The sequence below is a fragment of the Natator depressus genome, chromosome 25 (genome assembly GCF_965152275.1).
Source record: "Natator depressus isolate rNatDep1 chromosome 25, rNatDep2.hap1, whole genome shotgun sequence".
NCBI lineage: Eukaryota > Metazoa > Chordata > Testudines > Cheloniidae > Natator > Natator depressus.
Window position 1 is genome coordinate 13,643,867 of NC_134258.1, and position 15,454 is coordinate 13,659,320.

The 15,454-nt window shown below is 56.5% G+C and overlaps 1 protein-coding gene across 1 annotated transcript; it reads right to left on the bottom strand.

Annotated features, from left to right (window-relative positions):
* Window positions 1–361: 361 nt before the first annotated feature.
* Window positions 362–6,423, bottom strand: CCDC194 (coiled-coil domain containing 194). Its single transcript, XM_074939526.1, has 5 exons — window positions 6,094–6,423; window positions 3,789–3,885; window positions 2,972–3,104; window positions 2,181–2,310; window positions 362–1,217 (listed from the first exon to the last, which is right to left on the bottom strand). The coding sequence occupies exons 1-5, from the start codon at window positions 6,421–6,423 to the stop codon at window positions 1,194–1,196; spliced, it is 714 nt and encodes a 237-aa protein (XP_074795627.1). The 3' UTR covers window positions 362–1,193.
* Between the last annotated feature and the right edge of the window lie 9,031 nt (window positions 6,424–15,454).

The following is a 15,454-nucleotide window of genomic DNA, read 5'->3' on the forward strand; positions in this document are numbered from 1 at the left end:
GCTCGAGCACAGCTAGTGCGGGAACGTCCACAGGAGCTGGGGATCCCGCCTCCCAGCTCAAAAGCAGGCGTAGTCCTAGAACAACATTTCTAATCCTCACCCAGGCACCCTGGCCTATTCCCATCTTGAAGCATCGAATTCAGCTTCCCTAATGTTCTCTGTAGTTTGTGCTGGAGAATTTATTCCTGTCCCAAACCCTGCTGTGGTGATGCTGCCTGTCTGGGTGCGGTTAAACAATTGCTAAGTTCTTCCCCAGGGGCGGGTAGATTTCAGTGGTGGGTGAAAGATCCCTGTGGAGACAGGGCCAAATCTTAACTCGCGTTAACACCTGTTAACCAAAGGATTGCATGGAGGTGTGGGGCAGAATTAGCATCTTCTCTGAAATGCTAGCCTGTTTGCCAGAAGCTGGGAATGGGCCACAGGGGATGGGTCACTTGATGATTCACTGTTCTGTTCATCCCCTCTGGGGCACCTGGCACTGGCCACTGTTGGAAGACAGGACACTGGGCTAGATGGACCTTTGGTCTGACCCAGCCTGGCCGTTTTTATGGTCTTGGAGGCCAAAGGGCCTGCAGGGATACCTGGTCCTTGGCGTGGTGCTGGTGTCATTAATGAGACCTGTCAGGCAGCTACTTTTTGAATATTAATGAGCAGATCTGCATACAAACACAGACTGTTAAATGCTGGTTAGATTCCTCCATGGGTGAGTCCAGGCCCAGAGGGGAAATTAGCACCAGGTGGTCTGATTTCCTCATGGTGAGTAGATTATACACCAGGCAGCTTACACGCAGGCACACGCTATGCAGAGCTCAGTAGACCCCAAGCAGAAGCATGTCGCAAAGGAGGGAAGGGAGGAGCAGGGAGAGGGAGACAGAATGGAGCCAGGACACAGAGAGAGAGAGAAGTCCACGCCGCAGACTCTGAACCTTACAATGACAGATTTCCCAGCATCCCTTGGGATGCCTCGGCCTAGTAGGATCCAGCGGACTCAGTGTCTTTTCAATTTGTTTATGGCTGTTACTGTTGCAGGAGGAGGCTGCTGGCTTCTGGGGCGGGATGGAGCTGTTTTCGGGTCATTGCAGCTGTCTCTGGTGTGGAGCTGCAGTGTGTCCCACTCTGTAGAAGGGGGGGGATCGTAAATGGTCGCTCACGAGCCCTGTCATCTCCTTTAAGCCTGGCTTCCTCTAGATGCCTCAGACATAAGATTTCAAGCCTTCCTGCACAAGAGCGAACATATATGGAATCGTAAGTCATTCACGTCTATCCACACACGCTATATACATGTCTGCACTCCAGGCTGTTTCTATCATTCACGCAGAGGGATAATGGTAATACACAGCAGTAAGTACTCAAAGTGAAATCAGCAGCAAAAGCCCATTGCGCAAGGCAGTCCCTGTTCGTACAGTCGAAGCACCATGCGAAGGGTCTCTGCACATAAAGGCCCATGTCCTTGGCTCGTGTACGTTGGCGTAGCGAGGTCAATGGAGCTGTGCCACTGGGAGCCAGCTGAAGAAGATATGACTCTAGCTGTTCATCTACACGGACACCCTCCCCATCTGCCCTTCAAGCCATCGCTACTGGGCCAGTTTCTCCTTGGTGTCATGGCAACGGGCCTTGATTTGCAGGAAGAAGTTAGTGGCTTTATGCGCACAAGGGAGAGGCCATTAGGATAAAGTGTGGGCAGCAGTGAAAAGGCAGGGTGTCCTTAGAGCTGTGTGTGTCCAAAACCCGTGTGTGTGTGTGTGTGTGCAGGCATGGATGTGATGTGTACATGAGTAGGCACATGTGTGTGTGTCCATGTTTGGGCCTATGTGCATGGATGTGTCCATGAGTATACATGCATTCATGTGTTTGTGTTTGTATGTGTGAGCATGTGAGTTTGCCTGTGTGAGTATGTTTGCACGTGTGTGTGTGCGCATATGAGTGTGTGTGTGTGTGTGTGTGTGTGTGTGTAGGTGTGTGCAGGTGTGTGCAGGCTATGTATACCAAGCCCAGCTCTGCTGTCCAGCCGTATGAGGAAAGCTGTTTTCAGGACACAAGAGTGGAACTGGGCATGGGGCCGAGTGCCAGCAATCCCCCTGGCGATCAAGGGGGTGACTCCTCCCTGCCGACCCCCTCTGCCCAGCCCTCCCCCCCACACGCATGCTGTTTTTTCAGTCTGTCATTTCCATGGGACTTACGAGCAAGAAAATAAAGCAAGAAGTGCTTGCCATCACCCACACAAAATACCAGAATGGGGGGCACCTGCGCCTGGTGGCTCGGGAGCTCAGCCGCCGCTGGAGGGAGTCGATTTCGGCCCTGTAGTCCCGCCTGCGGTGGGAAAGCACAGGTAGGTCCGGACGGTCCAGCCAAACCCACTGGCTATACCATGCCCCTTCCCAAAGAGCCAGCAGCCCCAGCGTGTCCCGCCCCCGTCCCCCCACAAGTGATGGGGGGACTCCAGCCTCCAGGCCCCTGCAGCAGGAATGGGGAGGCCAGGCGGCAGGAGGAACCTCAGTGTTGCCAAGGGGTCACTTGGCTAGGAGTGGGGGGGGAACAATTCCCGAGGTTGTGATTGGCTGAGAGCCAGGGGTTAATGGCCCCAGTGGAGGTGGCGGGCTGGGAGCAAGAGGGACGGGGCTGGGTTGGAGTCAGGTGATGATGGCTGGGGATTTGATTGGCTGGCGGGCTGGGCATAACGCCCCAGGAGGCTATGATGGAATCAGAGTCAATGGACAGGGATGATATGATTGGCTGGGAGGTAGGGGTTAATGCTTGGCCAGGATATGATTGGCTGTGAGCCAGGTGGTTAATGCTCCCTGATGATACAATTGGCTGGGAGGTAGGGGTTAATGCTTGGCCAGGATATGATTGGCTGTGAGCCAGATGTTAATGCTCCCTGATGATAGGATTGCCTTGGAGCTAATACCTCCCCAGGATACGATTGGCTGGGAGCCGGAAGTGGGGGCCAGGCCGTTGTCCAGTTCCTTACATGCTGCGCTGGAGCTCACTCTGCTGGGCCTCGCACCGCCCCCGCCGCGCCTCCGACGCCTGGTGCTGCTGCAGGGCCTCCTCCAGCTGCTGCGCCTGCTCCGTGGCTTTCCCCTGCCACTGGGTCAGCTGCGCTGCAGGAGGAAGGCAGAGAGCGGGGCTCACACCCACCGCAGGGCAGGGGGCACCCACCCCCTTTGCGGGCCTCCTCCCCTCAGAGCCTGACCTGCAAGCCCTGGGCCCGGGAGTGGCCATGCTCACAGCCGCAGGACCCCCCGGGGGATGGGGCTAGCGGGCAATGTTTCCTCTAATTTTTGACAGGCCATGTGCACAAAAAATTTCTTTTGTGCAAATTTTTGTGCTTCTGTGCAAATTTTTGTGAGTGCGGTGTTTCGCCGTGTGCGCGGGGTTTAGGATCTGTGTGCGCGCGCACACGCGCATGGCTTAGAGGGAACAGTGCTAGCGGGATCAGGTGCTCACCCGGCATGCTCCAACAGAGGTGGGGTTCGACTGTATGGAAAGGGCCCAGCCCAACTGTGGCTGCTCAGTGAAGGGCAAATAGGGTGGATAGTGGACTGAGGCCAGTTCCCATGAGGCTGGGGTAGAGCTGCCATGTGGGGCCCTGCCAGGATTTCCCAGTGCAGCCGGACCCATGCAGGGCGCTGCCTGGCAATGGCACAAGAGCATCCCACGGTGGGATGGGCCCGACTCCATGGGGCAGACGCTCACCCTGCTCAGCAGTGGAGCCTGGCGGCGGGGGGGGATTCTCCTGCCCCCACCACACGTCCCTCACGCCGGATGCCCCTGCCTCCCCCCACCTTGCAAGGCGATGTTTCTGGTGTCCATCTCGGTGCCCTCCAGCTGAATGGCCGCGAGCGCATTCCGCAGGGCTGTCACGTTGGCGGAGAGCGTGCTCTGTGGGGCAATACGGTTAGAAGGGAAAGAAGCAGGCACAGGGCTTAGAAACGGCTGGCTGGGCAGGGGGAGGGGTGGCCATTGTGCTCCCGAAGCAGGGGTCCACGCCAGGTTCCCCAGCTCGAGGCTGCTTGGAAATCCAGCCCGCGGGGGGCAGCGTGAGCGCTGAACGTGGCGCGACCCAGCTCCCATCCGGTGGCGAATCTTTAACCAAGCTGTTCTCGGGGCCAGGTCCGCTGTGGTGCAGGGGAGACGTGTGACCCCATGGGGTCAGCAGAGCCATGCTCCCCGCTGGCAGGGCAGGTTGTCCCACTGGTCTGTGATGATTTAAGGCAGAAGGGTTTTTTATAGGGGGTGTAACAGGGTGGCTTGCCTTTGGGCTGGAGAGTCTGGGGCTACGCGGTTGGATCAGGGGCTCCCAGGCTAAAAAGAGCAGGAAATTGCAGTAAAGGAGGGAAGTTGCAGGAGATTGCAGGGAGGGAGCAAGCTCTCCAGGCAGGGGAAGGGGCTGCACAGGCCCAGCTGGAAAAGCCTGTGGAGAAGGACAAAGTCCAGGCGTGAGATACAGGGAAACAGACAGAGGCTCTTAAGCGGGAGAGCTGGGCCCTCCTGACGCTGGGGTAAAACCTGTGAGAGTTTGTGTTTCCTTTACAAAGCCTGGATAATTTTGGGCCAGGGGGAGAGGGGGCTGAACTCGGGGCGGGGTCTGGAGGGCCAGTGTGCCCCCAGTGGACCCACCTATTGTTTGAACAACTGCATTCAGACGAGTTCTGAAGGGGATGCAGGGTGCGGTCAGCGCACATGGGGGGTGGCCTCACCCTTCCAGGGGGTTAGAAGAAATGGAATCCACCCCAAGTATGCACCGACCCCAGGCCCTTGGGTGCGTCCCCTGCACCTCCAGCAGCTGAACAGGAAGTGGGGCTGGGAGAACAACGGGAAGCAGGAGTGATTTTTTTCCAGACCCTTCATTGCCTAGAGCAGCCCATTGTTTAGCAGGAAGCATCCAAAGCCAGCCCTTTGGACCAGTCCAGTCTGAGAGCAAGGAGATGGGGGTGGGGCTGGTTGCCCCTTGGGACCGGCCCTTTCCCAGCTGGGAGCTGGAGATAATAATAACGTGCCGGAAAGAACAGGCTGCGAGAGACCAGTATCCAACCCCCACTGCTGCCTTGAGACACCTAATTATACGTGTCCCAAATGGCTCTGGTCTGTGTCTCAGCTAGGAATAGCTGCAGGGCTCCTGCTCCAACCTCTGCCTAGCACCATCCTAGGGGCTCTCGCTGCAGCCGAGGGCTGGGCCTGTCCTGAGCAGAGCCCCGGGAGCAGCTGCTGGTCACGCCCCAGGGCTCAGTCCTGTTCGCTCAGGAAACAGCCATGCTGGGTGAAAGACCCTCAGCAGCCCGTGGGCCCAGTTATCCCACAGCAGGGATGGAGGGAAGTCATGTGGGTTACTGGGATCTCAGCAGTGGGGCTCCCTGGGACTGGGGCAGGAGCCCTGGCATCCCTCGTTTGAGGGGATGGTCAGACAGGGACAGATGCCCCCGTCCCCGATGTGGTGTGGCTGTTGCCCCGTGTGTCTGTCATACCCAACCAGAGCCAACCCACCACCTGCACTGGTGGCCCCTTGGGGCCACTTCCTCTCCTAACAGAGGGAGTACCCCAGCACCCCCATATCCCTCCTGCTCCCATGCATTCCAGGCTGTGAGATCCGGGATTCCTGGGGACGGCGCTGGGTCTGCATCAGTGCCAACACTTTTCGCTGGCCTTTTTAGTGCCCTGGGGTCTTTTGCAGAGCCCAGATACCAGGAGCTCTGGTCTCCTTGCTTGCCGGATGCTATCCCTCCTGGGGAGACCAGGGCCTCTAAGGATGCCAGCGAACCCCTCAAACCGCCCCCCCCAGCTCAGCCCGAGGCCCTGCCCAGTTTGCAAGCTGAACATTGCTGCAGCATGCTAGTGCCTGAGACCCACCAGCTGAGAAAGCCATTAGCATGGGAGGACGCTGTGCCAGCTGGCTGGGTTACAAGTGAGATAATACCCAGACCCACCCCCAGGCCAGGGCATCTCCTACAGCCTCACAGCCACAGCTGGGCACTCAGCCTGTCAGATGCCCCTTGGAGAATCTATAGGGGGCCAGTTAGGGAGCCCAGCATTACGCTAAATCCTGGGCTCCCTGGACTCCACACACACCCCCCCCGCCAACCTGGCTCATACCTCATGCTCCTGGCAGGACAACAAGGTGGCATTGAGTTTCCTGCCCTCATCCTTGGCCTGGCCCAGCTGCCTCTGAAGCTGCTTCTCCTTCTGGGCGTCCTCCTGCAGCCGCCCCGTGAGCTCGGCCACGTCCCGCTCCAGCTCGGCCACGCGGCCCCCCAAAGCCGAGGTCTCATTGGCTGCCCGCTCCCGGCAACCCTGCAGCTTCTGTGCTGCCTCCGAGTGCCGCATCATCACCGCCACGGAGACCGTCACCGCGGCAACCAGGAAGAGCAGGACCACGCACAGCCCCAGCACCTTCAGGGTGGCTTTGGCCACCGCGGGGTCCATGGTCCCCGTGCCGCGACCTGCCGCCTGCAGCTGCTGCCGCCGTGTGCTGGGAACCAGCAGCCAGGTCACTGCCTGTGTCACTTTAATTACTACGTGTGGGCTTCCTTGACCAAAAAAGCTCCTGCCTCTGGTTTCCGCAGGTCACGGACCAGGGACCATTCTAGAATTGTCTGTCATAGGCTGGAGAGGGCCCCGGACTGGGCCCTGGGGGGCTCTGGGCTCCCCAAAGAGAGGGGGGGCTTGCAGAGGAAGGGGTTAAAATCCCCTGAATTAAGCAGGAGGGGAACCTTGAGCCTGGAAAAGCTGCCTCAGCTTCTTAAGCCTGGAGGGAACCCCTCAACTGGGGCTTGTTCGGGGGGGGTCTAAAGGGGAGGGGGCTGGTTGCCCGTAGGCTGTGGGGAGCCAAGGGCTGAGACTCCATGGCCCCCCCTTACAGAGAGCTGGGGGAGCTCAGGGCTGGAATAGCAGGGGGCTGTGAATTGGGATTGGGGGGCACCGGCAAAGCCAGGGTGTGCCCAGGGCTGGGCTAGCGGAGGGGACCGTGGGTCAGGATCGAAGGGCAGCTGCAGAGCTGGCTGGTAGACACGTGTACAGCCTCTAGCCAGCGTCAGATTCTTTGGTTCCAACCGTTGGGAGGAATTAAAAGCCGAGAACCCAGGCTGAGCCAGTGGCCCAGGCGGGTCAATCTGTGGGGCTAAGCAAGGCAGGAAGCGGCGCTCGCTCTCCTGTGGGGTGACTGGCCTGTTCGGTGGCTTGTGGCTGAGAACGCCCCCGTCTGTGGAGCACCACCTGTTTTCGTTCAGGAGTTTCTACAGCAATCACGAGTGCTCCGAGACGGGGAGGGGAGGGAAAGAGGCCAGCCTCGGTTCCTGGGTTCAGACTTTGCATCTGCGCTTCCCAGACCAAAATTCAGCCACCTCTGGGGTGGAGAGCAGCAACCATTGGAGGCACTAGCTCTCCTGGCAGGCAGGCATCGCTGTATTGATAGAGGGGGACACTGAGGCACAGAGCAGGGAAGTGGTTCACCCAAGGTCACACAGCGGCAGAGCTGGGAATAGAACCCAGGAGTCCTGTTTCCCAGTCCCCATGCTCTAACAGCTCCCTCCTAGAGCCAAGAATAGAAACCCCGAGTGCGGCTTCCCAAGCCCGTACACTAACCACTGGACAATCCTTCCTCTCCATTAAGGTTCCCGCCCTTCTGGATGTTGCAGGATGTGCAGGGGAGACTCGGCTCTGGTGTCTCCACCTGGCACTCCACCCGGTGCCAAATTCCTGGGTCATGCGACCACCCAACAGCCAGACCCACTGGAAACAGCAAGGGGTCAGACTGCTTCCCCTGTCCTCGAGTTGCCTTTCTTGTCCCTTTCCTGCTGGCCCCAGCTGCAGAGAGCTCTGCAGGGGGGGAACTTTTGTTCCGTGGCAGGGGGAAGAGTTTGGGTGCAGCTGGGGGGATGAATTGCAGCCGCTCGGCCCAACCCCTCCTGTCCACGAGTGCCACTTGATTAAAGGAACCATGGATTTCAGTTGCAGACAAAACCTAGGGCTGGCCTCTGCCCTGGAAGGAGGCAGAATCAAGAGAGGCTTTTCCTCCGTGTGCAAGTCGGCTAGCACCTCAGGAAGAGATAATTATAGTGGGGGGAGGCCAGCTGGTTGGTGAAACATCCTCACCCCTGCAGACACTAGCTCAGCGCCCTGGTCCAGCCATTCCTGTATCCTGCCTCTGGCACTGGTCCAGGCCTGGGTGCTGACGGGGGAAGGATCCTTGGGGCGGTGCATCTTTCCTCCCTCCCAGCCCTTCCGAGTGAGGTGCACTGCAGCCCGTGGCAGATAACGGTTTGTCTCACCTGCCTGCCAAGCAGGCAGAGAGCAGCGTCGCTCAGGGATCTGTGGGCCATCCTAGGGCGCAGAACAAGACTCAGACGGAGGCTGTGGCTGGAGAGGGCTGGTATTTCCCGTTCCACACAAGGAGCTTCCATCCCCACCACCCTGTAGCTCCGACACTCTGTTTCCTGTGCTCCCAGCAGGCCCCAGTATGGCAAATCCAGACCCCTCAAAACTGACCCCTGTGCAGAATGGGAGTGGGACGCATGGTGGTGAACAGCAAAGCCCATTTATTCTGCAAACGTTCTCCCAGCCGAGGGCTGGTTTGTTACAGTCACTTTAATTTCCCTCCCCTTCCCCTAAGTGTGAGAGTGGGTGATCCTGGTGCTGGGCCCCAGACTGGGTGTGCCTCATGTGGGGGCCGGGGGCACCCCAAAACCGGTCACCCCAAATCAATGGCCACCTCTGAAAAAATGTCTGCGGTCCATGGGTATTTCCTACCCAAGCAGGATGTGTCAGGCCCAACTTGCTGCAACTGTCATCTGGGGCTTTGGGTGACATGTCTAAACTGCAGGGTTATCTCCATCCATGGACCCATCACTGCGTCCCTCTCGTCTGTCACAGCCCCCCTCCCTCAGTAAACATCCCTCTGGCAGGAGACGAGGCTTTCTCCACATGCATGCCAGGGAAGAGTCAGCTTCGAGTCCCATTGATCACTCAGTACAGATCACATGGAGGAGGAGCATGTGCGGGCCACAGGATCCAGTGTTGCGTATTCCCTGTGAGATTCCTGATCTCCCAGCTGGGGGACTCAGTCCTGAAACAGACCAATCAAATAAAGGGTTGTCAGGTTGGCGTCATGTTGCCAGTGAATCCCTGGGGCTCTAGGCTATGCTGGCTGGCTCAGATCTACAAAAGTATTTAGCAAAAAGAAAAGGAGTACTTGTGGCACCTTAGAGACTAACCAATTTATTTGAGCATAAGCTTTCGTGAACTACAGCTCACTTCATCTGATGCATAAAAGTGGAAAATGCAGTGAGGATGTTTTTATACACACAGACCATGAAAAAATGGGTGTTTATCACTTCAAAAGGTTTTCTCCCCCCACCCCACTCTCCTGCTGGTAATAGCTTATCTAAAGTGATCACTCTCCTTACAATGTGTATGATAATCAAGGTGGGCCATTTCCAGCACAAATCCAGGGTTTAACAAGAACGTCGGGGGGGGGGGGAAGGGGGTAGGAAAAAACAAGGGGAAATAGGTTACCTTGCATAATGACTTAGCCACTCCCAGTCTCTATTCAAGCCTAAGTTAATTGTATCCAATTTGCAAATGAATTCCAATTCAGCAGTCTCTCGCTGGACTCTGGTTTTGAAGGTTTTCTGTTGTAATATCGCAACTTTCATGTCTGTAATCGCGTGACCAGAGAGATTGAAGTGTTCTCCGACTGGTTTATGAATGTTATAATTCTTGACATCTGATTTGTGTCCATTTATTCTTTTACGTAGAGACTGTCCAGTTTGACCAATGTACATGGCAGAGGGGCATTGCTTGCACATGATGACATATATCACATTGGTAGATATGCAGATGAACGAGCCTCTGATAGTGTGACTGATGTTATTAGGCCCTGTGATGGTGTCCCCTGAAAGATATGTGGACACAGTTGGCAACGGGCTTTGTTGCAAGGATAGGTTCCTGGGTTAGTGGTTCTGTTGTGTGGCGTGTGGTTGCTGGTGAGTATTTGCTTCAGGTTGGGGGGCTGTCTGTAGGCAAGGACTGGCCTGTCTCCCAAGATCTGTGAGAGTGATGGGTCGTCCTTCAGGATAGGTTGTAGATCCTTGATGATGCATTGGAGAGGTTTTAGTTGGGGGCTGAAGATGACGGCTAGTGGTGTTCTGTTATTTTCTTTGTTGGGCCTGTCCTGTAGTAGGTGACTTCTGGGTACTCTTCTGGCTCTGTCAATCTGTTTCTTCACTTCAGCAGGTGGGTATTGTAATTGTAAGAATGCTTGATAGAGATCTTGTAGGTGTTTGTCTCTGTCTGAGGGGTTGGAGCAAATGCGGTTGTATCGTAGAGCTTGGCTGTAGACTATGGACCGTGTGGTGTGGTCTGGGTGAAAGCTGGAGGCATGTAGGTAGGAATAGCGGTCAGTAGGTTTCCGGTATAGGGTGGTGTTTATGTGACCATCGCTTATTAGCACCGTAGTGTCCAGGAAGTGGATCTCTTGTGTGGACTGGTCCAGGCTGAGGTTGATGGTGGGATGGAAATTATTGAAATCATGGTGGAATTCCTCAAGGGCTTCTTTTCCATGGGTCCAGATGTTGAAGATGTCATCAATATAGCGCAAGTAGAGTAGGGGCGTTAGGGAACGAGAGCTGAGGAAGCGTTGTTCTAAGTCAGCCATAAAAATGTTGGCCCACCTGACAAAGGAGGTGCTGTTGTCATCATGAATAGGTCGGAATATGAACAAGAGGCTACTCGGCAGCTCTCCAACACCACTTTCTACAAGCCATTATTCTGTGATCCCACTGAGGGTTACCAAAAGAAACAATTTGCTCAAGAAACTTCCTGAAAAAGCACAAGATCAAATCCGCACAGACACATCCGTGGAACCCACACCTGGGATATTCTATCTACTACCCAAGATCCATAAACCTGGAAATCCTGGGCGCCCCATCATCTCAGGCGTTGGCACCCTGACAGCAGGATTGTCTGCTATGTAGACTCCCTCCTCAGGCCCTATGCTACCAGCACTCCCAGCTATCTTCGAGACACCACTGACTTCCTAAGGAAACTACAATCCATCGGTGATCTTCCTGAAAATACCATCCTGGCCACTATGGATGTAGAAGCCCTCTACACCAACATTCCACGCAAAGATGGACTACAAGCTGTCAGGAACACTATCCCCGATGATGTCACGGCAAACCTGGTGGCTGAACTTTGTGACTTTGTCCTCACCCATAACTATTTCACATTTGGAGACAATGTATACCTTCAAGTCAGCGGCACTGCTATGGGTACTCGCATGGCCCCACAGTATGCCAACATTTTTATGGCTGACGTACGCAGAAGTCACCTACTACAGGACAGGCCCAACAAAGAAAATAACAGAATGCCACTAGCCATCACCTTCAGCCCCCAACTAAAACCTCTCCAACGCATCCTCAAGGATCTACAACCTATTTGTGCTGGAAATGGCCCACCTTGATTATCACACACATTGTAAGGAGAGGTTTCAGAGTAACAGCCGTGTTAGTCTGTATTCGCAAAAAGAAAAGGAGGACTTGTGGCACCTTAGAGACTAACCAATTTATTTGAGCATAAACTTTCATGAGCTACAGCTCACTTCATCGGATGAAGCTTATGCTCAAATAAATTGGTTAGTCTCTAAGGTGCCGCAAGTACTCCTGTTCTTATTGTAAGGAGAGTGATCACTTTAGATAAGCTATTACCAGCAGGAGAGTGGGGTGGGGGGAGAGAAAGCCTGGATTTGTGCTGGAAATGGCCCACCTTGATTATCATACACATTGTAAGGAGAGTGATCACTTTAGATAAGCTATTACTAGCAGGAGAGTGGGGTGGGGGGAGAAAACCTTTGAAGTGATAAACACCCATTTTTTCATGGTCTGTGTGTATAAAAACATCCTCACTGCATTTTCCACTTCTATGCATCAGATGAAGTGAGCTGTAGCTCACGAAAGCTTATGCTCAGATAAATTGGTTAGTCTCTAAGGTGCCACAAGTACTCCTTTTCTTTTTGCAAATACAGACTAACACGGCTGCTACTCTGAAAAGTATTTAGGTTCCTGATTCCCACTGATTTCAGTGCCTGAATACTTGGGTGGCTCTGGGCCTTTGTTCACACATGGCCTAATTCTCTTTACGGCAGTGTGACCGCACCAGCATAAACCGAAGTGTGCTGGCTGGGATCTGGCTGCAGTGGAGCTGGGCCCATTTACATCAGCTGGGGATCTGGCCCCACTGACTCCAGTGGAGGGAATCAGCCTCGCCCAACCCCCAATTAAGCTGAGAACTGGGGCCTGTCTGTGTAAATACAGCGACGCCCGGGGTATCAATGCTCTCTGGGTTCCCCCCACCCAAGGAGAGGCCAGAACCAGCCCCAGCAGCTCTGTCAATGAGCCCTTGGCTAATCATGCCCCCACCCAGGCCTTAAATACCTGGGTGCTGACTGCTCCCTGCCTGGCTCCGTTCAGAGGAGCAGCGCAGCGAGGGGGGCGGCCAGCAGAGGCAGGAGGCTGGGGAGCCTGGTGCTGCTCACACTGGAGCGAAGTTCCTGGTGTCTTTGGAGCTGCTGCTGCAGCCAGGTGACCTCCCTGTGGTACTGATCCCTGCGGGGGGGGAGGGGGAGGGGAATAAAGAAGAGTGAAAAATAGCCCTTCGGTGGTCCTCATACCCTGCCAAGGCATCTCCCCTGCCTGGGAATTGGGGTCATGGGAGGCAATCACTCATCCACTCCAGGAGCCCCCAGGGAAGGGTGACTCACCCCGACCTTTTGCATCCATTGCACCACGTTTCCATGCTGGCCCCCTGGAAACATCGGCTTGTTTGTTCATTTTAAGACCCTCCCTCTCCACAGCGTGCTGCCCAGAGAAGGGCAATGGGGCGAGCACAACCCTGGGAGCCAGGGACTGCAGGCGTTGAACCGCGAGGCCTGGTCCCCGGGGAAGAGCCCCTGGGGGAGAACTGCAGTGCAGGGATCGCCCAAGGGGGCAGGTGGGCCTTACTTTTGCTCCTGGAGATGCTGGACTGTGTTTTTCCAGGTGCTAATTTCATCTGGAAAACAGGAGTGGGAGGGAAGCTGGGATCAGAACCGCCATCATGCTAGTTGCCCCCTCCCCATCCTGATGGCCAGAATTAACCCTCTCCTCTCCCCACTCCTGCCAACGCAAACACCAGACGGTGCCCAATCTCTGTGCGAGTCCATTGGCCAGACTTCTGCACTGGGGACACATGGGCACCTTGAGCCGCTCCCCGTGCTGTGCTGACGACCCCCTGCCGCCCACTTTGTTCTGTTGGATGGACTGGCCGCCACGCGCTTTCCCTTTAGCTGAATCTGCAGCACCAGTCGTCAGGGACCTGTCCCGGCTGCCTGTACCACACTGCGGCCTCCTCTCCCTTCCCATCAGCCGCCCGCTCCCCCCTTTATCATTCCCTGTTCCCAGGAGCTCCCCCCCTGCCTGTGAATCCCATCCGGTCTCGAGAGCAGGCCCCTGGCCCATGCAGTTTACCCTGGATGGGTCCTCCCATGAGCTCAACCGGGCAGGAGAGGGTTGCGGTGAGGGACACAGCCAGGGGACTGTTTTCCCAGGGCGGCCCTGGGGGTGCTGGAGCTCAGACCGGTCTGGGTCGTGACCGGCACACAGCAGTGGCAAGGGGACCAGTGTGTGTAATCCTTGGAGATGCTGGCACTGGGCGACATCCCAGGGAGGTCTCTGCCTGCCTTATCCCCCCAAGGAGGCACCCCCTCCCTCAGGAAGGACTTCCCACGAGCCCCCAGGCACCTGCAGAACTAGGAGCAGGCTCTGCCTGTGCAGAGGGGCTGAGAACAGCAGCTGTCTCACCTCGTAACCTGCCTTTTTCCACCTCCTGCTGGGCAATGTCGCTGTTTAGCCGGGTGACCTCCTGGGTCAGGTTGGTGACATTCCTCTGCAGGACGTGCTGGAGGAGGAGAGAAAGACGAAACGCCTTAGACTTCAGAGAGCCCTGCATCCTCAAAGCACTTTCCAAACTGCCTGGGACTCACTCAGCCCCTCGCTGAGCTGCAGCCACCTCTGGGGTGGGGCATGACATCTGAATCCAACTGGAACAGCCGACTGGCCAGACGCAGTCACCTGGCATAGGTGTTGGTCAGGATCACGGAGCCAATAGCCTTTGCTCATTAGATGCCCAGGACTGAAACAGAGGTGGGGCTGCAGGCCAGGACGGAGGGCGTGAGGGAGCCTCAGGCTGGACTCGTAGGGGGCCGTGCACTGGGATGGCTGGGGACTGCCAAACAACTCCACGTCCTGGCTGGATTCCAGCCTCGTCTCTCTCCTGCTGACCCCCCCAAGATGCCCTGTTCCTGGCTTATCCCCATGTCAGTGTGCTGCTCAGGCTGGCATCTCCTGTGAGCAGAAGAGCTGGGGGGGGGGGGGGAGGCAGTGCTAACCTCAGCACGGCACCTTCCCATCCCATCTGCCTCCTGCTGCTGTTTGGCCCTGGCCTTTGCCTAGGGCTGGCATCCCCTGGCACTGGTTAGGAAGGGGAGGAGGGAATCCCAGCTGTGTTGTACCCAGCGGTGCGTACAAGGGCCCCCTGGGAAGCGGGGGTGGGGGTGGGGGTGGGGGGCTCAGATCCAGCTCCCAGGAGTCTGGCGTGTTGGCAAGCAGGCGCCGCGATGCCGTCAGCTGGAGGGAGCCGCCTCACGTACCGTGTGGTTCTTGCACACGTCCCAGCCCTCCCACTTCTCCTGCACTGTCCGGTTGGTACTCGCCATCTCCTCCCGCAGGGCCAGCACTTTGCTGTGCAGCCAGCGCTCCTCAGCCACAAAGTGGCCCAGCCCGGCCGCCAGGATGAGGATGATGGCGAGTTCCGCGGTGGCCACGGCGAGCCAGACCTTCCTGCCACCCGAGGCGAGACCCCCGGGATCGCCCATCGGGGTCAGAGGGGCCTGGGGGAGCCAGGCGTGTGGCCACACCCTGCAAAGGAAAGGAGCAGTTTGGCCCTGTAGAGTTTCTAGCGGCCTCCTCATTAGCATACCCCTCATTAATATATGTCTTAATAGCACAGCCCACATGAGTCCATATTTGCATGCAAATTCATTACCATCAGTAATTAACATATTTAAGATGGTGATTAGCAGACACCTCATTAATATATTCATCCTTGTCGCTGCTTGTTCGTCATTAGCCTATCGCACATTAGCATATCCCTCATTAACGAGTCCTCCCCGGGAAGTGCGGGGCTGGGGGCGAATTGGGGCAGAGCAGCAGGGTGGGATTAACTTTTTGTGGGCCCCCATTGGGGAAATAGGGCATGTGATGGGGGGCGGTCCGCAGAGCGAGGGGCCGGTTGGGGGCAATGGGGCACAGCCCAGCAGTAGGGCTCTGTTTACAAACCCACAACTGCTACGCGAACAGTGGCCCACCCAGCCCTGCGCTGCCAGCGTGCCCCTTCCACACTGACCCCCTGCCCAGTGCCCTAC

Coding starts and splice junctions, on each gene's coding strand:
- CCDC194 (XM_074939526.1), bottom strand. CDS start 6,423: ATGGACCCCGCGGTGGCCAAAGCCACCCTGAAGGTGCTGGGGCTGTGC. Junction 3,886..6,093: donor TGTCCTGCCAGGAGCATGAG/GTATGAGCCAGG, acceptor ATTGCCCCACAG/AGCACGCTCTCCGCCAACGT. Junction 1,218..2,180: donor CTTGCTTTATTTTCTTGCTC/GTAAGTCCCATG, acceptor GCTCTTGTGCAG/GAAGGCTTGAAATCTTATGT.